Below are 26,991 nucleotides of genomic sequence, written 5' to 3' on the forward strand. Positions count from 1 at the left end.
TTTTCTTAACCCGTATCACGTTGTTGACTCCCATTCAATGTACGATCCACTAGAGCCCCCAGTTCTTCTTCGAGATGTGTCCCCCTATGAGTGCTCCACGTTAGGTGAGTTAGTGTCCCTGCCCCTGGGATCGGAGATCTTCGGTAGCAGTGCCCATTGGGCCGCACATGTACTCCTCCCCATCTCGCACCGTGAGTGGCGTCTAGAGCGCTGTGCGCTCCAATCGCCCTTACTTCCTTCTCATCCCCCCTGGGTCTGGGACGGAATCCCTAGCAGAGCCCTTCACAGGCATCGTTAGTGCCTTTAGTGGTGGTAAGTTTCTGTTCAAAGTAGGTAGTAGATGCTTCCTCCCTTTATTTTCTTCTCCCAAAAAGTCAACCAAACCCAAACTTTTCTTTCTATTCTTTCCTCTCCATTATCGTTTAGCTTAGTGTAAGTTCTTACATTCTACCCTACACCAAAGTTCTCTATGCACAGGATTATGCCCGGCTCTCCCGGATTTAAGAGGTGCCTCTCCTGCCGCAAGGCCATCCCCATGAGTGACGGACACTCATGGTGCATTTGTTGTCTGGGAGAGGGGCACGTACCACAGAAGTGCACCCGAAGCCTCAAATTGGAAATGCAGGCCAAAAGGCCTGTGAACTGAAATGAAAATTAATTATGATGGAAGACTCGTTGTGGCCAGATTCAGGCCCTGACCCCCGATACCTCTCTTGTGCAGCAGTTTCCATCAGCACCGTCATCTACCGCCCCACACTCACCGCACACTGTGAAGAGAAAGTGTTCAGTGTCTAGTCAGGATGACCAGAAACCCCCTGACGTCAGCGGCCCCCACATCTTCTGGAGTGAGACCTAGCTCCTTCTATCATCCGGGTACCTCCAGTACCAGTGTTATTGGTAGTTCCAAGGAACCTAAGAAGGCAGGATCATATAAAGGGGGCACTGACAAAGACACATGAAAAATCTCAGTCGGTACCAACTACCCCATGGCTCTGAGTGCCTCGGCACTGGCGAAGCCCTTGGTGCCACCTATCGGCTACCTGGCAGACTTCAGCTGAGCTTGGCACAGACACCATCTGCGCTGATGCCTAAACCTCCTATGGCACCAATGCACTCACATCATGCGTTACAGATAACGATCGTGCTGGTACCACAGAGTTCAGGTTCCCAAGAGACCTGGTTGTTTCTGAAACCGCGGAGTCGCTGCTTCTCCCTAGCAAACTACCAGCAATTCATGTCTCTCCTCCAGAGATGCAAATGATACCCCACACTCCCTCACCTCCTAGAACTGCCCCCACTCTTCTGTAGCGAGGACGACTGCTCAGTTACACTGCACACCCCACCATCATATCAAGTGATGGCACAACATGAATCCTTTACACCCCCTCGATATCAGGACACTAGAACCAAGCCAGGTCCTTGTTACAGGCGCCCATGGATGCCACCCCGTATGCCTGTTTCCCCACACTGGCCGTATTGGGACCTGTGGGCGGCATACAGGCAACACTTTCCTCAACCGCCACTGATCAGAGGAACTGACATGCACCCTCTCCATCTTCCTCGGTCTCCAGGCCCCTCAAACCAAAGAAAGCCTTTCGAGGAACACGAGGAAGAGGTCACACCACCGGCCAACCTCTCCTCATCCTCCCCAGATCATAGAAGAATCATAGAAGATTAGGGTTGGAAGAGACCTCAGGAGGTCATATAGTCCCAACCCCCTGCTCAAAGCAGGACCAATCCCCAACTAAATCATCCCAGCCAGGGCTTTGTCAAGCCTGACCTTAAAAACTTCTAAGGAAGGAGATTCCACCACCTCCCTAGGTAACCCATTCCAGTGCTTCACCACCCTCCTAGTGAAATAGTGTTTCCTAATATCCAACCTAGATCTCCCCCACTGCAACTTGAGACCATTACTCCTTGTTCTGTCATCTGCCACCGCTGAGAACAGCCGAGCTCCATCCTCTTTGGAACCCCCCTTCAGGTAGTTGAAAGCAGCTATCAAATCCTCCCCTCATTCTTCTCTTCTGCAGACTAAATAATCCCAGTTCCCTCAACCTCTCCTTATAAGTCATGTGCCCCAGCCCCCTAATCATTTTCATTGCCCTCCGCTGGACTCTCTCCAATTTGTCCACATCCTTTCTGTAGTGGGGGTCCAAAACTGGACACAGTACTCCAGATGTGGCCTCACGAGTGTTGAATAGAGGGGAATAATCACTTCCCTTGATCTGCTGGCAATGCCCCTACTAATGCAGCCCAATATGCTGATAGCCTTCTTGGCAACAAGGAGAAGGGCACACTGCTGACTCCTATCCAGTTTCTCGTCCACTGTAATCCCCAGGTCCTTTTCTGCAGAACTGCCGCTTAGCCAGTCAGTCCCCAGCCTGTAGCAGTGTATGGGATTCTTCCGTCCTAAGTGCAGGACTCTGCACTTGTTGTTGTTGTTGAACCTCATCAGATTTATTTTGGCCCAATCCTCTAATTTGTCTAGGTCTCTGGACCCTATCCCTATCTTCCAGGGTATCTACCTCTCCCCCCAGCTTAGTGTCATCTGCAAACTTGCTGAGAGTGCAATCCATCATCATCCAGATCATTTATGATGTTGAACAAAACAGGCCGCAGGAAAGACCCCTGTGGTACTCCCCTTGATACCGGCTGCCAACTAGATATCGAACGGATGATCTAGCCAGCTTTCTATCCACCTTATAGTCCATCAATCCTGAATGAGGCAATCCTGCCACCCCCTTCCATGGCTGCGGATGATTTTAGGTAATTTCACAAACTCTTTCGCAGAATAGTAGCCTATCTACAGATCCCGCTAAAGGAAGTTTGAGAGCAGCAACATACCTTACTTGATGTATTGTATACCTCCACATCGGCAGAAATCACGCTCCTGATCAATGAAGCCTGATGGGTCCCAGCCCAGGTGATCTGGCACACCCGGGAATCTCCATCACCTACCTATAAGTGAGTGAACAAGAAATACTACGTCCCTGTGAAAGACATGGAATTCTTATTCTCCCACCTTACTCCAAATTCCCTCATAGTCAATGCAGTGAATGAAAAGGGGAGATGTCATTATTTCTGGAAGACCCCCATATGACACACAATGGAAGAGGCTAGACCTCTTCAGCCACAAAGTATGCTCATCTGCTATGCTCCAGTTTAGGATCACTACCTACGAGGCACTCCTATCAAAATAAAACCACGTAAACAACTCCAAATTCAATGACTTTATTCAGTATATCCAGAGGACAAGAAGGAATAGATCTAGGCACTAGTAACTGAAGGACAACTATGGCGCGTAAAGTGTTGCAGGTCTCCCTTGATGTTGCCGACATAGTGACAACGGTGGTCATGAGATGGGCTTTGTGGCTACACCCATCGGGATTCCCCAGAGAAGTGCAGACTACCCTGGAGGATCTCCTGTTCGAAGGCCCCAAACTCTTGGCCAAGCATACTCATGAGTTCCTTCATTCACTGAAGGATTCAAGGATTCAATGGCACTGCTATCCACAATGCAGACATCAGAGGCCTAAACGCAGGTGGATCTCAATGCAGTCAGCTATGCTCCTCTATCTACGTTGAAACAACAGTTTGGAAAATGTGATCGAGGCCCTGAGATGCTTCCCCCTGGACAGGTGCTGCAACCATCGACCGTACTTCATCAGTTTGGCAACCATTTGACCCCATTCTACCCAACGTGGCAGACGATCACCTCCGATAAGTAGGTGTTGGAAATTATAGAAATCTATGACAGGTTTCAGAGTAACAGCCGTGTTAGTCTGTATCCGCAAAAAGAAGAACAGGAGTACTTGTGGCACCTTAGAGACTAACAAATTTATTAGAGCATAAGCTTTCGTGGACTACAGCCCACTTCTTCGGATGCATATAGAATGGAACATATATTGAGGAGATATATATACACACATACAGAGAGCATAAACAGGTGGGAGTTGTCTTACCAACTCTGAGAGGCCAATTAATTAAGAGAAAAAAAAAAACTTTTGAAGTGATAATCAAGCTAGGCCAGTACAGACAGTTTGATAATAGGTGTGAGAGTACTTACAAGGGGAGATAGAGTCAATGTCTGTAATGGCTCAGCCATTCCCAGTCCTTATTCAAACCGGAGTTGATTGTGTCTAGTTTGCATATCAATTCTAGCTCTGCAGTCTCTCTTTGGAGTCTGTTTTTGAAGTTTTTCTGTTGTAATATAGCCACCCGCAGGTCTGTCACTGAATGACCAGACAGGTTAAAGTGTTCTCCCACTGGTTTTTGAGTATTTTGATTCCTGATGTCAGATTTGTGTCCATTAATTCTTTTGCGTAGAGACTGTCCGGTTTGGCCAATGTACATGGCAGAGGGGCATTGCTGGCACATGATGGCATATATCACATTGGTAGATGTGCAGGTGAACGAGCCCCTGATGGTATGGCTGATGTGATTAGGTCCTATGATGATGTCACTTGAATAGATATGTGGACAGAGTTGGCATCGGGGTTTGTTACAAGGATAGGTTCCTGGGTTAGTGGTTTTGTTCAGTGATGTGTGGTTGCTGGTGAGTATTTGCTTTAGGTTGGGGGGTTGTCTGTAAGCGAGGACAGGTCTGTCTCCCAAGATCTGTGAGAGTAAAGGATCATCTTTCAGGATAGGTTGTAGATCTCTGATGATGCGCTGGAGAGGTTTTAGTTGGGGGCTGAAGGTGACAGCTAGTGGTGTTCTGTTATTTTCTTTGTTGGGCCTGTCTTGTAGGAGGTGACTTCTGGGTACTCGTTTGGCTCTGACAACTCCCACCTGTTTATGCTCTCTGTATGTGTGTATATATATCTCCTCAATATATGTTCCATTCTATATGCATCCGAAGAAGTGGGCTGTAGTCCACGAAAGCTTATGCTCTAATAAATGTTAGTCTCTAAGGTGCCACAAGTACTCCTGTTCTTCTTTTTATAGAAATCTATTCCGTTCCTCTCCCTCCCTATCCCTCTTCAGGGACACTTCTCATGAACACCTTCTATGAGAAGGAAATAAGCCACCTTCTGTGCCTGGGTGCCATAGAACCAGTCCTGTCCCAGCACAGAGGGAAAAGCTTTTATTCCAACTACTTCATAATCCAAAAGAAAAAATGGCAGATGGAGACCTTTCCTCGATTTGGGGAACCTCAACAAGTTTGTCAGACTACAATGGTTCAGGATGGTCACGTTATCAACAGTAATTCCAGCACTGGAATGGGGAGACTGGCGCTTGGCCCTCGACCTCCAAGATGCATATTTCCACATCTCTGTATACCCTTCACACAGGAGAGTCCTAAGATTTGTCCTGGGATTGGACCATTATCAATACAGGGTATTATTACCCTTTGGCTTTTCCACAGCACCCAGAGTTTTTTCCTGAAGTCCTAGCAGTGGTGGCAGGGACACCTCTGCAAACAAGGGTTTATAATATTCCATACCTAGATGACTGACTCATAAAGGCCCTGTCCCAAGGCAACGCGCTCAAAGCCATAAGGACAATGAATCTTTTCTCAACATTGGGCCTTGAAATAAAGAGGCAAAAATCAATTCTGACACCATTAATACAGCTGGAATTTCTTGGGGCACAGTTAGGCACAATAGAGACCAAAGCCGCCTTACCAATCCAAAAGTTTGCCACGGTAGCCTAATTACCAACGTGAGAACCAGCCCACAGATCTCCGCCAGAACATGCCTGCAATTGCTCGGCCATATGGCAGCACCCACATTCATGATAAAACATGCCAGATTGCATATGCGTTGCCTCCAGGGATGGCTTCGAACAGTTTTCCTGCCCAACAGACAGCCTGAACAAATCTTTCTCGGTACTACTCAAGATCAAGGACTCATTAGACTGGTGGACAAAACCCCAGAATGTCTGCAGGGAGAGTTTCCTTCCTCCAACCTCCACCATCCTTGGTACTGATGACCGATGCCTTCCCCCCCTCTTTTGGGGAGCACATCTACAGAACCACACAATACAGGGCAAGTGGTCCCCGTCAGAGTCCACGTTGCAAATCAACCTTCTTGAATTATGTGCAGTCCCATTTTCTACCAATAATCAGGAACAAGAATGTAACAGTAATGACGGACATCATTACCTGTATGTTTTATATCAACAGACAAGGGGGGGAGCAAGGTGTCTCAATCCCTGTGCATCAAAGCTCTAAAATTGTAGAACTGGTGCATCCAACACGGCATCAAGATCTGACATGTACCTACCTGGTCACCAGACCACCACAGCGGATTCACTGTGAACACGAGTGGGAGATACGACATCCCTACAGACAATATTCAACTACTGGGGATTCCTGAACATAGGTCTGTTTGCTGCACCCAGTATTTTGCTCAAGAGCGGGTCTGGGTCACCAGTCCCTGGCGACGCCTTTCTTATCACATGGAATGCACCTCTCCTCTGTGCCTTTCTACCTCTTCCCCTACTATTCAGGGTGCTTCACAGATACAAGTAGAGCAAGCTAGGGTCATTCTAATGGCCTCAACAGATATGGTACCTTATCTCTTGAACATGGCAGTTTGTCCTCCAATAACCCTACAGTCAAATCCACACCGCCTCTCTGAGTGCAGGCCAAATTCTCCACCCAAATTTGGAGATTCTTCACCTGAAGACATGGCTTCTTCATGGTTCCACGCTCCTGAGGTGACCTGTTCCGATGAGATGAAAGGTATCCTTTTAAATAGTAAATGTTCAACCGCACGCCATCCTTATCTACACAAATGGAAAAGATTCCAGACTTGGTGCAACACCAAATGTGTTTCAGTGCTGAGTGCTCCTTTACCACTCATTCTGGACTACATCCTTTGACTCAAGAACAGGACTGTACTTGAGCTCCATTTGTGTACACCTGGCTGCCATCACTGCATTCCATTCTAAGATAGAAGATCATTTGGTTTTTACCCACCTGATGACCCAAAAATATTCCTCAAGGGCCTTCAAAACTCGTACCCTAAAATACAAGACCCCACCCCACCTTGGGATCTGTCTAGTTTTATGCTCCCTCACCAGCTCCCTGTTTGAACCCATGGCGACCTGTTCCTACATGCACCTATTCATGAAGACTGCCTTTTGCGTAGCCATTACATCAATTGGTGCCCTCATGGCTGTGGATTGCCACGGGCACACAGGGGCGAAAGAAAGTGCAGGCCTGTTATTTACCAGGCTGCATGTGGCAATAGACTATATTGGTAAGGGATGCAAGGAGAGTATGGGTCACGATGCAAACTGCACACACACACACACACACACACACACACACACACACACACACACACACACCTAAAATTAATCAATTTAAAGTTTTATTGGGGATAATTACAAGGGGTAAGGGAGCAGCGTTTGATTAGCTAATAGAGTTAATGAAACTTAAAACACACAATCACTAAAATATCTACTAACAATATTTATAAACAAAGATGCAGCAATTAGTAATAACTGATACTTACAAATACCAACCAACGCATAACGACCGGCAAACGTAGACACTGTTTGAAACACGTGAGCTGAGAGAGAGGCTTCGAGGTGATCAGCTCGGTTACGGGTGTACACAGGATACACAGGATTCGTTTTTCTTTCTCCTCTCCTTGCCTGCACATGGCAGGCAGGCCCATCAAGTACCAACTATGACATCATAGAAGTGTCATAGGAGATGGGGCCCAAAACCTGTTTGTGTTCGTTTCTGATTGGCACAAGCAAAGTTTACAGCAAGTAGGGGAGCAGGTGCCTCGAAGTCTGGCTTCGCCCCCAAAAGGTGAGGAAATGCATATTGTTTTAGAATGCGTTCAACACTGAATGACAAAAGAAGAGGCCAGGGCAATACCGGTATGGGCAAGTTTTACAGGCTGCAGACAGGAACTCATCTCAACATGCCCCCGTGCCCTGGCCGAAATAGTTAGGCCGAAAACCTAAACTTCCGAGTCCGACTCCTCATCCCCGCCTACGAGGGGATGCGCTTCGGGGATGGAAGCGATGTAGGCCGAGGCAACAAACTTGTGAATGCAGGCTTTAATGAAGGCACATCAGAGACAGAGAAGAGCGAGCCCAACTAGAAGGGACACAAACAGGGATTGGAAATAGGATTTGTAGGGCGCAAGGCCAAGCCAATCGAGCCATGACCAAAACTGGAAGGACTCTCGTGACTCTCGGACAGTAGAGCTCAACGTTTGCAGGTCTTTAACAATTGAGGACAAATTAGGAGAAATAGAAGGCAAAGAAACGCAGCATTTATCAGCAAAGTCGGGATATACTTCAGCAAATTTAGTACAAAACGAGGAAGATTGTAACAAATATTGAATCATTAATCTATTTTGAATACTATACTGAACAAGGGAATTTAACTGCTGATTAACTAAGGAGAGGCCCTTGCCCGTAGTATTAGCAAGCATTTCAATAGCAAGGGATTGAAACAGCACTTGATCACGTAACATCATATAACCAACAGGGTTAAAACTAACAATAGAGGAGGCGAGGGAGGAAGCTGCTGTTTGCAAACGAGTCCAAAAAGAGTGGGTACTACGATGGTGTCGGTGGCTAGATGGCAAGGTATAAATACCTCCGCCTTGTAGATACAGGGTGCCAATGGTGCATATACCCCGGGGATTGGGAGGAAGCACAGCAAATGCAACATTTCCGCAAATCCAAAAATGGCCGGGTCTTAAGGAAGAAACTGTGGTATGGCTCCACCCATTATTGGTTACAGAATAAAAGCTGGATGCACGACTGATACATGCAGCCTCAGCATGATGCATATGTTGGGCATGAAACAGATACGTATGTGTTATGGAGGGATAGAAGGGTCCAAAAAAATATTATAATTAAGATGACAAGAACAATTAATGGGAGGGGGATAGGTAAAATTAAGAGTGGGTTTAGTTAGGGAGGTATTAGCATAAGAGAAACTCCACATAGAACAATTAGAATAAGTACCAACCCAAGTAGGGGTTAAACTATTACCAACAAAAACCCAACAATGAGATGCTGGAACTCTAATACTCTCAATTAAAGGAAAGCTATGATCACTTCGACCTGAAGCATTAAGAACAGGAAACACATAAGAATTAAATTGTAAAGAACAATTATTCCAAACACTAGAAGCAGCCCACTGCACATAGGGGGAAGAACAATTCACACTAGAAATATTAAATGAAGAAAAATTATAAACTATTGGTACAAATTGAAAGGGTAATGGATATTTAGGTGAGAACTGAGTGGCGCAAACAAGACAATCTTCAGGACTCAGCGCTGACAGGGACTGGTTTCTGCTGACCTCCTGCACCCAGTAGGCGGCAAACCAGGTTTGTAGTCCACCTTCTCCTAAGGGCTCCGTGGGCAAAGATGTTGTGAGGGAGAGCAGCATAACCTGTAAAACCGAATAATACGAGCCCTGCTCAGGGGCATTAGTTTGTTTATTAAGAACTACATTTGCTGAGCCAGTTATGATGAACTAGCTTGTCACCGGGGGTACTTGTAGCCACTAAGTAGGTGTTAGGGTACTTGCCGGCCCGGAGAATGGTGGCTTTTATAGGTTCTCGATGGCCGGAGGCTTGGGGTTCTGTAAGCCAAACCAGTTGGCCGGTGTTAAACACGGGGGACAAGGCGGCTTAGGTGAAATGTGAGGCCAGCGAGAGTAACTTTTGTTGAGTGCGATAAGTACCTGGGGTAAATGAGCTCCAGTTTTTAAAATCAGGGTTGGGGTTTGCTGTTCACAGCATAGTCTTAAGGACTGCGATTTTTCGCTCCACCACACCATTGCTTTGAGGATGATATTTAGTATGGATGTGAAGGGAAGCCCCCCATCCAAAAATGAGCTGTTCAATGCTTTTGCTGGTAAAAGGTGGCAACATTTTCTGAGAGGGACTTGGGGAGGGGGAGGTAGTGATGGGCTCTACCTTTTCTGTCTTCTCATTATCATCTTTAGGAGAGCCTGGGGCTGCCTGTTTAGCTGCAAACATTGTGCCCCCGTGGAGGACAGAGCACAGATCGAGGGCCTTGCATATCATGCTAAACAGAATGGTGGAAACATCCTCAGATTTATATTCATCGGGTCGCAATTTTTTGGTTTTCTTAATTAAATCTAATTCTTTTATCATCTGGCATAATAATTTGTGTGCCGGATCAGCAGGTATTACCCGAAGTGGGGGAATCAATTTGGAAACGGTACCTCCGGATTTTCTAACAATGCGGCTATACTCTCTCCAAAGCTGAGAGGGATCTGCAGCACCGAGGTTCTCCACAGTCTCCGTGCACTGAGGCTGTAGGGAACAATCGGCTGGCTGACACCTAAAGCTCGGGTGGCACCGAAGGAGGCATCCCATATCTGCCAGGGTTAATGGTACAGTATAGCCTTTTAGAGTTTTACCCGAGCCAAGGGAACAGATCCATTCTATTTTTGGATCAGTCGAATTTTGGCTAGTAAAAAGGTGAAACTGCAAATGTTGGAACTGTTCAGTTTCATCATCTGCGTGGTCTGCAGTGTGCCACGGGCATGGCCAAACTCCCTTGCATCCTGTTCGTGATGCCATGTGGATTGCCACGGGCACGCAGGGGTGAAAGAAAGTGCAGGCCTGTTATTTACCAGGCTGCACGTGGCAATAGACTATATTGGTAAGGGATGCAAGGAGAGTATGGGTCACGATGCAAACTGCAGACAGACAGACACACACACGCCCCTAAAATTAATCAATTTAAAGTTTTATTGGGGATAATTACAAGGGGTAAGGGAGCAGAGTTTGATTAGCTAATAGAGTTAATGAAACTTAAAACACACAATGACTAAAATATCTACTAACAATATTTATAAACAAAGATGCAGCATTTAGTAATAACTGATACTTACAAATACAAACCAACGCATAAGGACCGGCAAACGTAGACACTCTGTTTGAAACACGTGAGCTGAGAGAGAGGCTTCAAGGTGATCAGCTCGGTTACGGGTGTACACAGGATACACAGGTTTTGTTTTTCTTTCTCCTCTCCCTGCCTGCACATGGCAGGCAGACCCATAAAGTACCAACTATGACATCATAGAAGTGTCATAGGGGACGGGGCCCAAAACCTGTTTGTGTTCGTTTCTGATTGGCACAAGCAAAGTTTACACCAAGTAGGGGAGCAGGTGCCTCAAAGTCTGGCTTCGCCCCCAAAAGGTGAGGAAATGCATATTGTTTTAGAATGCGTGCAACACTGAATGACAGAAGAAGAGGCCAGGGCAATACCGGTATGGGCAAGTTTTACAGGATGCAGACAGGAACTCATCTCAACAATGGCGTCTTCCCCCCCACAACTTTCTACAAGGATAAGGTCCCGTTACGACCCCTCCTGAAGCTCTTACTCAAGGTACCATCATCCTTTCATCTGAACCAAACCATCCACCTTCCATCCTTCTCCAAACCACATGGAAACCAGCGTGAGGCCGCGCTACGCACCCTAGGTATTGGCCTTCCACCTCAAAGGAACTAAATCGTTCAGCCCCCCCCCCATATTCCTCTCTGGGGCTGAAAGATCAAAGGGATCTGCCATACTGAAACAGAGACTTTCTAAATGGATCTCCGAGTGCATTCATCTTTCTACCAGCAACATAAACTATGGGCCTCACTGGGAATTTGAATGCATTCCACTAATCGTTGTCCACTTCAATAGCCTTTCCAAAGGACGTGCTGATTATGGACATTTGTAAGGCAGACACCTGGGCATCAACAGACACATTCATACAGCATTATGCGATCACCCACGACTCACCATCAGATCCCATATTAGAATGCACTGTCCTATCCTCATTGATATGATTCCGACGCCCCAGCCTCCCAGCTAAGAGCACTGCTCTACAATCACCTAAAGTGGAGTGCCCGTATGGACACTACTTGAAGAGTGTTTACTCACCTGTGCAGTAACTGAGGTTCTTAGAGATGTGTTTCCCCCTATGGGTGCTCCACTATCCCCCTCCTCCCCTCTGCTTCAGGGTTCAAACATGGATTCGGCGGTAGAGCAGGATGGTTGGACCATACAGCGTTGACTGCGTGAGGCGGGGAGAAGCGCATGTGCGGCCCAACGAACGCTGCTACCGAAGAGCTCTGATCCCAGTGGAGCACCCACAGGGGCATGCATCTCAAAGAACCTCCGTTACTGCACAGGGTGAGCTACCCCCTCATCCTTTTCAGCAGTGCTGCCACTTAACCAGTTGGTCCTCATTTTATAGTTGTGTATTTGATTTTTCCTTCCTAAGGGCACGGTGGCAAGTCAAGGTGTGAATCTAGAGCACGCCGGCTTGCCATGCGGTAATGTTCTGTGTGGACACTGCCAGGGTACACTGCAAGTGACAGAGGAGCACTCCAGGACTCTGTGGTGTAGGTGCCCACCAGGGGGTGTTACTGCATGGTAAACTGGTGCGCTGTAGATACACACCCTGGCTTGCCACAGTAACGGTGCCATAAGTGAAGTACTTTGCACTTGTCTGTATTGGATTTCCTCTGACTGATTTCAGGTCAGTTTCCCAATTTCTCAAGTTCGTTTTGAATTCTAATCCTGCCCTCCAAAGTGCTTGCAGCCCCTCCCTGTTTGGTGTCATCTGCGAATGTTATAAGCATTATCTCCACTCCATTATCCAAATCATTAATGAAAATACTGAATAGTCCCAGACCCTGGACTGACCCCTGTGGGACCCCACCAGATACATCCTCTGGCAGTGATATTCTGAGTATGTGCATTCAACCAGTTGTGCACCCTCCTTCTGGTAACTTCATCTAGACCACTTTTCCCTTCGTCGCTTATGAGAATGTCATCCAGGACAGTGTCAAAAGCCTTACATCAAGCTGTATCATGTCTGCTGCTTCCCTCTCTTTCCCCTCCCTGCATCCACTAGGGTGGTTATGCTGTCAAAAACGGAAATTGGATTGGTTTGACATGATTTATTCTTGACAAGTCTGCATTGGCTGTTACTTATCACCCTATTATCTTCCAGACTTGCACAAATTGTTTGTTTAAATTTGCCTTCTGGTGTTCAAGCCCTCAGGGGCTCATGTTTTCAAGCTTTTCTCTGGAACCACAAGGGCTAGCAGTTTCTTTGTGAGAATCTCACATGACTCCAGGAGTTGGGTCTTTACATAAAACCCCCAATATTGCAAGACTTGCAACACTGGTGGAGGGGGGGGGGAACAACTTGCCGCTGTGCTGGAGCATTCGGACGCCGAAGCTCTTTCATTCAATATTTATAAGATCTAGAGCTGCAACTTGCCTTAAGTCCATTTTTAATACATCACACAGCCCATAGTTGAGCTAAGGACTCGCGACAGGAGGGAGTCGGATAGCATCTGGGCTTTCAGGAAAAGGAACGGCCTGGATGAATCTGCCCATTTAATAACACTGTAGCTATGCAGGCTCCAAGGTCGGCTGTATCTCCTGCTTCCGGGTGAAAGCTGGTGTGCAGAGGAATCTCTTCCCTGCCCCCAATAATTGGCTACGTTGCAGTGTCATATGCTGGCTGTTGTCGCAAGCAGGAGACTGGGCTGGGACCCTTATTATTTATTTTATTTGTTGTTGTTTTACATTAGTGGCTAGGAGCCCCAGTCATGGAGCCGCACCCCATTGTGCTAGGTGCAGCACAGACACATGACCAGTGGTTTGTTCTGGCACGGCTCGGGACTGGATATTGCGGTTTTAGGTTTCACGGATGCCTACCCCAGCAGGGTCAGAAGGAGGCGATTACTTACATTTTAGGTGTGCATCATATTCCTTTTGAAGTGTGGGCAAAGCTCCCTTCCCCAGACATGAAATCTGCTCGCTAGAGCTCGGAGCTAGTACGGCTGCAAGGTGGCAGGATACCAGAGCTGAGGGAGAGAGGAAGAGTGCTGCCCAGGCTGGACTGAGATGATCGGTCGTGGCAATTTTTCTTTTCCTGTTAATATGCTCTAATAGTTATGGCTTCAGATGGAATTGAAAATGGGGCTTCATGTCAGTTCTGTAGCATTTGCTAATTTTTGTGGCTGTTAAATGACTTCCTTGTACAGTGTTGCTTCATTCAGGCTACTTATCTTATCTTCTTTTTCTCTTTTACCTGGAGGAACGCATTTCCATTAGAATTGGAGCGCTGGCTGCATAGTTTGCATTTAAAATATTTCATGTGATTAAGCGCTGAAAGAAACATTTATTACTTTTGATTCTCCCCGGCGTGCTCTTCCTGTTGATTCCTTCCCTTGTGCGGGGAACAAAGGCATTTAATTTGGTAACGTCTACAAATGTTCTCTCTGATCAGATACATGCGTAGCTCAGGTGAGCAGCTGAATACCAGTAATTGGGATTAGCAGGCTAACGAGCGCGTCTGGGCTCCCCTCGTGCACGGTGCCGAGCTGTCGGTGCCATCCGGCGTGCGCAGTGCAGATGGCACAGCTCGCTTTGCTTTCCCACGCTGATTATATTTTGTGTTTGTTTTCCCTCCAACAGGGCTATCAAGAATGGCAAAGGATTGCACAGCAAGAAAGAGGTGCCAATACACCGGGTGGCCGATATCTCTGGGGTAAGGATCTGCGGGGTTCTGCCCATGCAGCGTGGCGTTATTATTAGTTGTATTGTGGTAGAGCCTAGTGATCCCGATAAGGGGTTGAGAGCTCACAACCTCGTAAGGTCCAACGACATGTGGGTATAGCAGACAGTGGTGGGGATGCCAAGGAGCAGTGAGATGACTGGAGACAGCGTGTCAGGCTGTGCTCTCCACACAGAGCGCTCTGCTGGGCCTTGAATCCGCATGTTTGCTGCTGCTTTATTGTTGAAGGGCTAGCTCAGATTTCCTCAGGGTGCCGCAGCTTCGGGGCCTCTGGCTCTTTCCCATCATGCTCCGGTGCAGAAGGTGAGTTCCAACAGCACTTGTGGTGCAGCCCCAGGAGGGGGCTACGGGCGAGATTGATGATTATCGTTTAAATGGAAAGAGCCCTCGCATTTAAACACAATTTGCCCTTTTCAATTCCCTTGTGTGTTGCAAGCGCCTTTTTTCCAATTTGCCGGCGCACTTGGCTCCGCTCTTTGCCCTGCAGCCGGCGCGCCGAGGCAGGAGAGGGAGGTGTTGGAACGCGAGCAGCGGCACCGAAAGGTTTGAGGCCTAGAGAAAGGAAACGGGCTTTCTTTGTTCGGTGGCACAATCGGAGCGCTCGCCTCGTGCTGTCCTTGGGCTGGAATTGCTCGGAGCGCTTGCGGCCTGGAAAGGGGAAAGAGAAGGCAAATAGGATAAGTGCACGTAACCCGGCACGTTGCTGCTGCCGCACTGGGGACTGTGTTAGGCGAAGCAGTCGATGTGGAAATAGGCCCTGCATTGTCACAGGGCTGCGAGCCAAGGAAAGCCCTGTGCGCCGTAGCCATACTTCTGATACCACACAAAGATGTCTCGGGAGCCCACTGGTACAATTCCTCGCTTGGCCAACGGGGGCGCTGTTGTGCGGCGGGAGCCGATTCCTTTCTCCCAGGAGCCAGAGCACAGTGTTGTCTGTGGCGTTGCTATCCTGGGGGCGTAGCGGTGCCGCCGCCGGGCTGGCTGTCCATTGGAGAATGGCGTGGAGTCAGCCTGCGTTGGGGCATCCTGGGGTAGCTATGCAGCTGGCTAAAGCAAAACGATTCTCAGCGGTCACTTGTACTGACGCACCGGCTCAGGAACCTGAAGTCGCTGGTGGTTGTGTCATTGGCCCCGTGTTGATAAACCAGCCCGATTCCTGTCTCAGTTCTACAGAGCAGTCCCTGCAGGCCGTGTGCCTAGCCCGTAATAACTCAGGGCAGCTGGGCACGGCCCCCGAGGGGCTGCCATGGTTAAGTTGAAACCCCATGTCACTGAAATCCCAGGGCATGGCCTTGAAAGGGGGGTCCCTTTAATATCATGGCTGAGGGCTCCAAGTATGTTAATCCCATTGAAGTCGGATCCTTCAGGGGTGCAGCCTAGGCCATATCCCTTTAGATCGAAGTCTTCTCCATGCAGCCTGCCCTGGGCTTCACTCTCCTGGCTGTAGAGCCCCCTACCTGCCCCCTCCCCAAGGCAGAGAGGGAGGGGGCATTCAGTCCAAGTGTAGGCCTGCATACAGGAGGGGAGTCGGGGACCTGGATAAGAACCTACGTGGAGCTGATGTGGACAGAAGGGTGCTCTCGGGGATGGGGGGGGCGGTGTGGACAGCGTGGCCCTGTGCAGCCTGCTCTGCGTCGCATTCGTTATTGAGCAGAGGCGTCCCACAGCTGCCTGTGCTGGATGGCAGCTGCGCTTGGACGGTTTAAAAAATACATGTTGGTTAACTTGTCCACAGGAGCAACATCAATTTAAAATCCTGAGTCAAACCCGAGACATAAGGCGAGGCCAACGTTTCAGTCGCGAGAGCTGCCGCGTTTGACCTTGTCTGCCAGGATCACAAAGGGCTCTCTTTAAAATGCTGAACTCTTGTTTGCTGCCTCCCAAGCAGGGAGATCTAGCGGCTTTCCTTCCCTCCGTGCACGCGTGGGCGCGCGCTCTCCATCGCTGGGGGTCCTTGTGCAGTCAGTGCAAGGCTTAAGGCCCCCTCCTCGCACCAAACTCCCGTGCTTGTGACGGTGGAGAGGACTCTCAGGAGCGCCTGTAACTTAATAGGTAAAACATGCAGCCGCTTCGCAGCGGATAAAAGCTGGGGCCCCACAAATAAAGTGGGGGTCATACATCACCGCGTTATGACGCTTTGTTAATCTTTTTAAATCTTTAATAGTTTTTCTTAAATTGATCCCGCTCTTAGTTAGCTGAATGTCAGCAGTCGCACGGCGTGATGAATGTTAGCGTGTGCCGAGCTGACAGCGTGTGCTCCTCTGCTGCCAAAATACTGTAATGTGAATTAGCATCTGCGCTCTCCTCTGGCAGCATGGGCATGCGCCCTGCATAGCCGCACGCCCCCAGAATGATATCGCAGCCTGAGAGGTGGCCTGCCGTGTCCCAGCTAACGCACCCTCTCCTTTGGCCAGGGCAGGAGTGTTCCCTGCCATGTGCACCCAGCCTGCAGCTGCAGGGCACTTGCCGCTTCCCCTCCCAGCGCGGAAGGTAGCACGAGACATTGGGGGCGTTTCCCGTTAGCGGGTGTGGAGAACTGCAGGGATCTTGCTTCTTCCAGCCCCTCGCCATGCAGGATTCTTGCCAACATGAGCAGAATTGGGGTGATGCAAGGGGAGGCGTTGTGGAGGGGTGCCGGGGCACCCGTGCGCTGGTTTGGTTTTGCAGCGTTACGGCAAGTGTGCAGTTGTGTTTTCAGTCTGTTTGCCCCTTCACCTCCCCCTCTTGGGGGTAATTCTCAAGAAATCAAATTTGGCACTTGGAACAAATAGCTCCCTCCTCGGGCAGGCTACCCCGGGAAGCTGGTCTCCCAACAGGCCCTGTGTGATAACACTAGGTTAGCCTGCTGCGCCATCCGCTGCAGTGTTATGTAACAGGGCCCGTCTCTGGTGCGGAAACAGGCAGGAGGGTCACACGAAGTGTGGTGTTCTCCTCGGCGGCACTGCCTGCCTCACTCTGCATCTCTTGTGCTGATGCCCATGTGTGGCACTTAAGCCCCCTCTCATGCTAATTTGCTTGCAAGAAATTGCCAGTTCCACACTCCAGTTGAGGTCACCTAAAACCTCCCTGTTCTGTTTCTCGTCCACATAAGATTCCTACGTGATACTGAAGGGGGTGTTTGTGTGCTGTTAGTGGCTCTCCCTTCAGCGGGGGCTAGAAATACCCCACGGGGGGGTTTACGCTGTCCTGTCGGAGCGTGGCGTGTGGCATGTTTTGCAGATAATCTCATTATTCTGAGTTGTACAGGTCGTCGGAGCTGTCTCAGTGAACCGGGCCGTGGCCTGGAGAGGCTGCTAGCGCCCGCAGAGCAAAGCCCCGCCAGACGTCTCACCTCCCCGCTCCCCCATTTCCAGCACCCTAGCAGGAAGTGCGGATTAAGATGGTGCCTGGCGTCTAATTGCAGCCATGAGTAAATAGCCCGTCCGCCCGCTAGCGCTGCCTTTGAATCTGGGATTATTTCAAGGGAAGTTACTTGCTGGTGGCGCTGTCCTGGGCGGGTCTGCGGTTGCTGCTGGAATATCTGCGTCACCATCCGGCTGCCTTAGATTGGGGCTTTTCTCTGCCAGTGCAGCGCCTGCCTTCCACACGAGGTGGGGAGGGGCAGGAGGAGCAGCAGCTTTGCTCTGTGCGGTGCCCGTGCCCGGTGCTCTTTCCACGCTAGCTCGGCTGCGGCTCCGTTCCCCTGGCTGCCTGCAGTGCTGCCCGCCGTTTCCCTTGCAGCGTCGGCCCTGCAGATGCGCAGCGTAGAGCAGGCAGTGCGGGCCCACGCTGCTGGAGCTCCACCTTGCTCTGGCAACACAAACGTATGAATTACGGCCTTGGGGAGAGGAGAGCCCTGCTCATTAGCACGGGGACGCGGTTGGCTCCAGCTCCATTCCCTTCTCTCCCCTGCTTTGTTTGCGACATTGGCTGGGAGCCCCAGTGCCGGTCCGTCTGGTGCTAACAAGGGAGCCGCGGTGCTGGGCTTAGAGAAGCGGGGCCGTACTTTCCCTCAGGCCGGTGACCTTGGAGTCTCCTGCCGCCCTTGAGCTCTCCTCTGCCCCTGCCATTGCTACGTTCTGAGAGCCACCTGCTGTCACCCCCACGTCGCAGGCATTGGCTGGTGCTGAGTCATTCGCTCCTGCGTCTGCTCCCTCCCCCAGGTGACTTGGCTCCCCACTCCAGCCCACGCGGAGTGCTGCGGCCACCCCGCCTGGGCACGTGCCGTCCCTTCACCCTCGTACCAGGGCCCTGCTGCCTGGGCCTGTGTCTCCCAGCACCCCGTGCCGCCAGTCCCATCTGTGCCATTGCTGACGGGGTGGGGGTGGCATTTTGCATTCATGGCTGCAGATGCCTGCACAGGGCCGGGGCTCTCTGGTCTTCAGTGGCCATCTACTGCCCTGATCTCAGCTCCTGCCACCACTGTCGTGCGTAGTCCTCCCACATGGCGGGGCGGACAATCCCACCCTGCTTCCCTCTTCCAGCCCTGCCGCAGCCCGTCTTATACCACGTTATCGACCCTGTACCACCCACGCCACCCTTGATGCCTCCTTTGCATCTCCCATCTCTTCCAGCTTGGGCTCTGACCCTCCTCTTCCCCCCCCAGCCCCCCGTACCCCATGCCCCCAGCTTCAGAGCCTGAGCCCAAATGTCCATACAGCTGTTTTTAGCACCATAGTACAGTCCCCGGGAGCCCGAGTCCTGGGCTCTGTGGGTTTGTTTGCCGTGGAGACAGACCTCGGGGCATCTTGGCTCAACTGTGCCTGGTTCATGGGGGAAGGGCCTTTCCTGCCCAGCTTGCTGGCACTCGACGAGCCCTCCTGGTTCTAGGCCGTACTCGGACACCTTCGTCAGTGACCTGGGAGAAAACATCAGATCAGCACTGATGAAGTTTGCAGTCGACAGGCACGCTGGGGAAGTGGGAAAGAATGAAGAGGCCAGGTCACGGATACCAAGCGATCCAGCTCGCTCTGTAAGCTGGGTGCAAGCAAATCGTTAACACGGCTAAATGTCAAGATATCCATCTGGGCACAAAGCGTGCGGGCCATATGTACAGGACAGGGGATTCTAGCCTGGGAAGCAGGGACTCTGAAAGATTTGGCGCTCATGATGGATAATTCAGTGTGATGCTGTGGCCAGAAGGGCTGATGTGATCCTGGGAGGCATGAACAGGGGAATCTCGAGTAGGAGCAGAGTGGTTATTTTACCTCTACTTAGTGATGTGACTGATGCTGGGATCCTGTGTCCAGAATTTAAGGATGTTGATACATGGAGCAGGTTCAGAGAAGAGCCACGAGAATGATTAAAGGCTTAGAAAACCTGCCTGAGTGTGACAGACTCAAGGAGCTCGATCTGTTTAGCTTAGCAAGGAAAAGGCGTTGGTGTGACCTGGCCACAGTCTGTAGGTACCTATGTGGGGAACAGAAGTTTGGTAGCACAGAGCTCCTCAGTTTTGCAGAGCACAATTCAGCGGCTAGAAGCTGAAGCTAGACTTTCTCAGACTGGAAATAAGGCGCAGTTTTTTGTCAACGAAGATCACTCCTCTTTGGAACAGCTGATGTAGGGTCGTGCTGGATTCTCCATTACTGGTAATGTTTAGATCAAGACTGGGTGGCTTTGTGTAAATTCTGCTCTAGGGATTACTGTGGGGCAGGTCTCTGCCCTGTGCTGTACGGGAGGTCAGAAGAGATGATCACAGTGGTTCCTTCTGGCCTCGGGATGTATGAACCCAGCTCTCCTGGGTGCTAGGCAGGGGACTTTGCCCAGGAGACCAGCTTTCTTCTCACCACTGAGTTCCCCTCTCCCAGTGGCTCACGCCCGGCATTGTCCTTGCTGCTGAGCTTTGTACACTCTCCTGTGGGAGCTTGCTTGCCAGGAGCCCTGCCCCTCAGCACCCCGCTCACCTCCGAGCCGGAGAGGCCCCAGTTACACGCATGGGCAGTTCCTCGTTCTAAAGCAGAAGGCACTCCATGCAAGGAGCCTTTCCTTTCACAGGACGACGATATGCTACATTTAAACTCGACCTCAGTAAATGCAGGAAGTGTTAATATTCGCTCACCCGCGCTCTGTCACGGGCCCAGCTCTCCTGTATGGGACTATTGTCAGCTGTTCGTTGTAGGCCTGCTTTGGCCAGAGTCATTGGACATGCCGTGGCAACATGACGGAGCATTTCAAGAGAAGAGAGCAGCGGATGTACTGCATCCGTTAAATAAGCAAAGGACTCCTTAATGAAGCTTTAACTGTTACATGAGATAGAATTGCTTTTAAAAAAGTACGTCACTACGTCGCTGGGCAATGGTGCTATCGTAAGGAGTATGTGAGGGATACGTGCTGTACGAAGGAAGTGCCAGGGAGCAGGAACATTTGCCCTCTTATCACCCCAGGAAAGTTAAAAATGTGGTACAAGAGAGGTGACGCCAGTCGGTGCCGAGAAAGGAAATTAACCAGGCTTCAGGACCAGGAAGTTGAATGTAAAAGCACTGCACCCCATACGGAGGGTTTCCCTCCTCAAATACTGCTGCAAGACAATGCAAGGCCTGGGAAGCCCCAGACCTGCACCTGAGGGACACTAACTTGTGCAGGTGTCATGTCTTAGAGCCACCGGCATGTGGGTTCGCTCTGGGGATCAGTCTCCGAATTGCACCGTGCAGTTGAGAGGCTGGGGCATTAAGGAAAAACTGCCCAGGCTGGTGATGACAAGTGGTGTGTGGCAGCCAAAGAAGCCACTTCTGGGGTGGAGCAGGGAATGTGATTTGAATAGGTCTGTGTTCTGTTTCACACCCACATTCCCTGTGGTGATAAATGGAAAGATGTGTATATATTGTACCCATTTTTTCATAATGGCATTAAAGCATCCTTAGATGGTTTTTCCCTTTGCTTTTCTTTTAAAGGCAGAGCAAGCTTGTAATGTGGGGTTATAGTCTGGTGGGCTATGCCGTAGAAGACCAGCTGGCACCCTCGGGTTTGTATTCTGAGTCTAGGATTAATGGTGATTCAAATGATTACAGCTCTTGTGGTCTTGCAAGTGTGTTGCTGGGTAGTGAACTTAAAAGGAAAGCACAGAAAGATGGGGATCTAGATAGTGCGAATGAAACGCCTGCTAATATAAAAAGCAGTAGAATGAAGGCCTGGCTTGACATGAGTAATGGGACATGGGGAAGGCTTCATTTCTTGGGACCCAGGATTGGGAGGTGAATGGAAACGGAATGTCTGTCCTAGCTAAGATGAGGGGGACCCCCAGGGAACCATTGACAATGTACAAGAGAACAATGGGCAGGATAAGCCAGGAACGAGAAACACACCAAAGAGGAAGTCGTGTGGACAGAGCCTGCTGTACCGCGGTCGGTTCCTACACAGTGACCACGTGTGGTGCGATGGCCAGTCAATGCAGTGAGCTGTGTGAATGTGGCAAAAGGCAGAGGTTTGCTGTGTAACTCTAGATGTGCGATACGCCCTGGCCTCACCCCCTGCATTGAGTCTGAGCAACTCAGCAGAGCTTTGCTGCCTGCCAGATACAGGCACCTGAGTGACGAGACTGGAGTCGACGTGAGTTCTTGGGGAACGGAGTGGACTAGGCCTCAGGGGACCCCCAACCCTACTTAGCCTATTAAATATCATCCAGAACATCTGCAGTACGTGAGAGCTGGGGTCCTTTCCTCGGAGTGCTGTAGCAGGACTGAACGAACGCGCCAGTGGGACTGCATGAGAACGTGGGAACTTGGTGTCTCCTGACTCTAGAGCTTTGCCACTGGTCTAACCGGCTTTGTGTGTTGGGCACAGTTCTGTGGCCCTGGAATTGTGTTGGCATTGGCACTGTGTTGTTGTTGCTGGAAGTGCAAGGAGATTGGGCCATGTGGGCCTTCTGCACTGTTCCTAGTGTCACTTAGGGCTTGGCTGAATCAGACACATCTCAGCTGCTTGAGAGGAACATATGGTGTCGATGTCCATGTATTTGCGTGTATCATAAGAATGAAAGAACGGCCATATCAGGACAAATAATGGCCCAGTGTCCTGTCTTCCAACAGTGGCCAGTGCCAGGCGCCTCAGCGGGAATGAAGAGAACAGGGCAATTATTAGGGTGACCAATTGTCCCATTTTTAAAGGAACAGTCCTGTATTTAAGCCTTCCTGCAGGTGTCCTGACTTTTTCTTAAAAATGGGCAAATTGTCCCGTATTTTCTGTCTCTCCCCGCCTGCCCCAACCAATACTGGCGAGTCCTGCTGCTGGCCGGGTCCCTGCTCGCCAGCGGTGAGTTTGGGGGTCCAGTGGCCAACAATGGGGGTGGGTGTGCAAGGCTAGTGGCAGGGTCAAGCTGCAGCGTGCGGAGCCGGCCACTCCCCTGCTGGTCCATCAGTGCAGCCCCTGCTGCATGCCGGGTCTCGGCCAGCAGGGCCCTGTCCCCCATCCTGTTTCTGGCCGGCACTGGCTGCACTGGTCACATTCTGATGTGAACCATGGCAGAAATCTGGGGGAGGACATGTGACTTTGTGCCTCCCCCACGTGTTGCCTTGGGAAGATGTGGCACCAGATACTAGGAGAGATGGGTCCATCCCAGGGGCCCAGCTAGGCGCAGAGGGTGCTGGGCAGGAGGGGTCGGGTCGGTCTGTCTCTTTCCCACCCCCCCATCCCGTGTGAGAGGTGTATGGGACTGTGTGTCACCTCTCCCCAGGTGAACCCTAAAGCCTGAAAGATCAGAAGGTAAATAAAAAGAATCTAAGTCTGCAGTGGTTTTTTTAATCAGGGCTCAATCAACTTGATGTTAATTTGCACACTTGCACTGCATAGTTCTAATTGCCATTGAATTTGCTTGAATATGAGTCATTTTACCAGGTGTCCCGTATTCAGCAGAGGGAAATATGGTCACCCTGGCAATTATCGAGTGATTCATCCCCTGCTATCCAGGCCCAGGTTCTGGCAGTCGGAGGTTTAGGGACACCCAGAGCACGGGGTTGTGTCCCTGACCAGCTTGGCTAATAGCCATTGATGGACCCGATCCTGCAGGTGCTCAATTAACCCTGGGGGGGGAGGGATAGCTCAGTGGTTTGAGCATTGGCCTGCTAAACCCAGGGTTGTGAGTTCAATCCTAGAGGGGACCACTTAGGGATCTGGGGCAAAAATCAGTACTTGGTCCTGCTAGTGAAGGCAGGGGGCTGGACTTGATGACCCTTTGGGGTCCCTTCCAGTTCTAGGAGATAGGTCTATCTCCATAATTTAAATTTAAATCCCAGTTGTTGTAATTGCACACACTCAAACTTGATGTGAATTTGCATAGCCAAGCTCCTAAAAGTCAGATCGCGAATGCCTCTGAATTGGCCTGAAGGTTTTCCGAGCACCGTTCCCAGCGAGCCCTTGGGGAGATCCTGGCACGGCTGCCTGCGAGCTGACCTCTCTCTGGCTTTGCCACTGACTCCTAGGGGAAGGCTGCAGGAGGCGTCTCTGGGATTCCGAGCAATGCCCAGTCTGCTGCTGCTCAGTCCTTCTGCGCTCTCATTTTTACTGCGGACAGTGGGCTGGTGGTTGTGTGGATTCACTTACCTGAACACCCAGCCCCGGGAGGCTGAGACCACAGGAGCAAAGCAGTGCCCGGAGTAGCCTGAACTCTGCACCAGCCATCCTGTCTGGAGACAGGTCCCCCGGTGATATTAGCCGGCAGAGAGGAGTAAATAAATAAAACAGCAGCAGAACAGACTAGAAATAGAACAATCCAAGTTTTCCAGGAGGCAGCAGCTGCTTGTCAAACAATTGCTGCCGCCTTTAAACACAAAATTAAACTTTTGCTCCTTTTTATTGTACCTGACTTGTGTTTTGGGGGCTTTCACTCCTGTCAGTGAGCCCAATGCTGCACCGGCTAGGGGCAGCCGATTGAATCCTTGGCTCGCGCCAGCGGGTCTGGGCTTAGACTGAGCCTGTTGTCACCTGACCCCGCTCAGATGAGCACATGACGGCGCTGCACACCTGAGCATTCCTCACTGCCCCCTTGACAACACCACTTAGCAGCTCCAAATTAGACTTCTGTTCGTTAAACGTGGCCGTTGGTAATAGGAAAGATTTCCAGCCGATGGAACCGTGTTGCTGCCTGTTAGTGCTGCTGCATCTGAAGTGTCCCTCTTCTTCCCTCATCCGTCTGGTCTTCACACCAGCCGGCTCTGCTGTGGGGAAGACGGGCTAGCTGCTGTTTTCTTCTAGCTGGCTGGCGTTCTGGTTCCATCCCCCTCGCTCAGGAGAGGGACGGATGCACCGTCCCTCAGCTCTGGAGTAATTTACTAAATAATTTAAATTGTGTAAGACAAATCTGTGTTCGCTCACTTCTCCCGGTAAGCATTGTGCAGCCCATTCCAGGGCAGAGAGCAGTCTCCTGTAAGCCCAGCCACTGAAAACCTCCTGTCCTTGCGAAAAGTCCTTGCATAATTTTGCATAATTGGCAGCGATTCGCATAAAAGGGGAGTTGTGATTATATTTTTCTTCACTGTATTTATGCATAATTTCCCTTCAGATCAGAGATAATTAACCACTGGGAATGTTAACATGCTAGTAATGGGAGATGGCATGATGCTGGCCTGGCGGTGAGCAGGGAGGGGGCTGGCCAGCTGGGAGGTAGTGGCTGCCTCTCTGTGGATGCTGTAGATGCAACTGGACGTCTGGATAGTGGAACGCCGTGTCTCTGCGGCTGTCTGCTCCCAGCACTGTAATTGGTAGGGAACGGAGAGGGTGCTTCTTCCTGCCCTACTCAGGCACTACAGTGCTACAGTGAAGGCTGGTTCTGGGCCAGCTGGAAAGGTGGAATAACTAGCCAGATTCCTGTCTTGGTGCCCCCACCCCCTAAGCAGCCGCGCAGTGTGCAGCTCTGGTTTGAGTTACTCTTTCCTCCCTCCAATAGACCCATCCATCCCTTTGTAGATCCCATCCCTTGCCCTCGGCTGGTCAAATGTCATTCTGGGGGCTCTAGGCGTTTAACTCCAGAAGCCCTGCTGTTTGTCCAGGAAAGAAGAATGGTCCAGTGGTTAGGGGATTAGCCTGTGACTCGGGAGAACTGCTCTGCCCCAGACTTTGGGCAAGTCACATGGCCTCTCGGTTCCCAGCTGTACAGTGGGGATAACACACTACCTTGTTTCAGGGGACTACTGCATTAACAGGCCATGTAAATGGATCTAGACAGAGGTGAGCAGCTTGCTATGCCAGGCGAGGGGCCGACAGATCAGTGCAGGGTCAGCAGTGCGAGAGGTGGGGAGGAGAGATGGGGGCATCTGGGTGTTGATGTGGGGACGTACTGAACCCACCGCTGTGATGCTGCACACAATCTAGCCAGCCAGGGGTGCAATCAGCGTAGGAAAGCAGAGACTCCCGCCCTGCGAGGGATCGTGTACCTGGCCAAGGAGTGTGGGGTGTTCCAGGAGGAATGATTTCATGGTAAGGCTGGCAGGGACCATTCTGAGCATCCAGTGTGACCACCTCCATCGCACAGACCAGAGAGCCTTGCCGCAGGAACGCCTCAATGAACCAGCGTCTCTTATAAAGAGACGCACACTCTATAGGTGCTTGAGAATCCCCCGGGTCCAATGGCTTATTCCCCTCCAGGTTAAGAATTTACACCTTATTTCCAGGATGGTTGTCTAGGGACCGCTTCCAGCCATTGGGTCCCGAACCTTTGTCTGCTAGATAGAAGAGCCTCCTGCTAACCTCTTTTCCCCAGCCAGGTCCTTTGGGGTCACCTCTCCTCTGAACCGTCTTTTGGAGAAACTCAGTAGGTCAGGAGCTGACGGAGCGAGCAGTGCACCCGGCGGGATAGATTCGCTCCCCGCAGAGCCTTCGGTGCTAGTGCTCAAGCATTCAAACGGAACGCTGGCTTCTCCCGAGCAGCTCCTCGCACTCTGAAGGAGAGGGATTGCCCCGGGGTCCAGTCTGCAGTCAGCACGGACTGCGAGGGTTCGAAGGGTTAACACTGGAACCTGCCTTCTCCCAGGCCCATCCTGTCATGGTGACGTTCTAGCAACAGCCCTAGCAGGGCCAAGACTTGTTCCTCCCGGCGCTCTGTGCTAGTGGCAAGGTCCCATTACTAAATCGGGGGGGACTGTTGAGGCTGGTAGCTGAATGCAGAAGTAGGCTGTTGTCAGCCCGCGAGACCAGGCTGCCTCTCCTGTCCACAGGCAGGTAGCAAGGGAGCCTTGCTTGATTGCAAGCAACTGGCTGGTGGCTGGGACACAGCTTGTGGTGGCCCAAGTACATCAGCTGCAGCCCAGGAGTTGTGCTGCCTGGACGTCACATCCCAGAATGGAGGGTCTGGATTTCCTGGGTCCTGAAGGCAGATGCTGGGTGCCTTTTGGGTGGGGAGAACAATGAAGAACAATGAAGAACCCACGATGTCTGGAAACTCCTGCGAGCAGCTCCCAGTCCCAGCAGTGCGCTTGCTTTGGTCGCACTGTCACGAATCCTAGAAATGGGGGGCTGGAGGGGACCTGGAGGGG

At 50.7% G+C, this 26,991-nt stretch overlaps 1 protein-coding gene across 1 annotated transcript in view; it reads left to right on the forward strand.

The window, feature by feature from the left end:
- LOC117873444 (staphylococcal nuclease domain-containing protein 1-like) overlaps positions 1–26,991 on the forward strand; it is a 162,297-nt gene that overhangs the window by 54,255 nt on the left and 81,051 nt on the right. Inside the window, exon 5 of the mRNA XM_034762821.1 lies at positions 14,452–14,524. Within this exon, the coding sequence (XP_034618712.1) occupies positions 14,452–14,524 (73 nt within the window). The remainder of the gene's footprint in view (positions 1–14,451; positions 14,525–26,991) is intronic.

The sequence above is a fragment of the Trachemys scripta genome, chromosome 1 (genome assembly GCF_013100865.1).
Source record: "Trachemys scripta elegans isolate TJP31775 chromosome 1, CAS_Tse_1.0, whole genome shotgun sequence".
In the NCBI taxonomy this organism is placed as follows: domain Eukaryota; kingdom Metazoa; phylum Chordata; order Testudines; family Emydidae; genus Trachemys; species Trachemys scripta.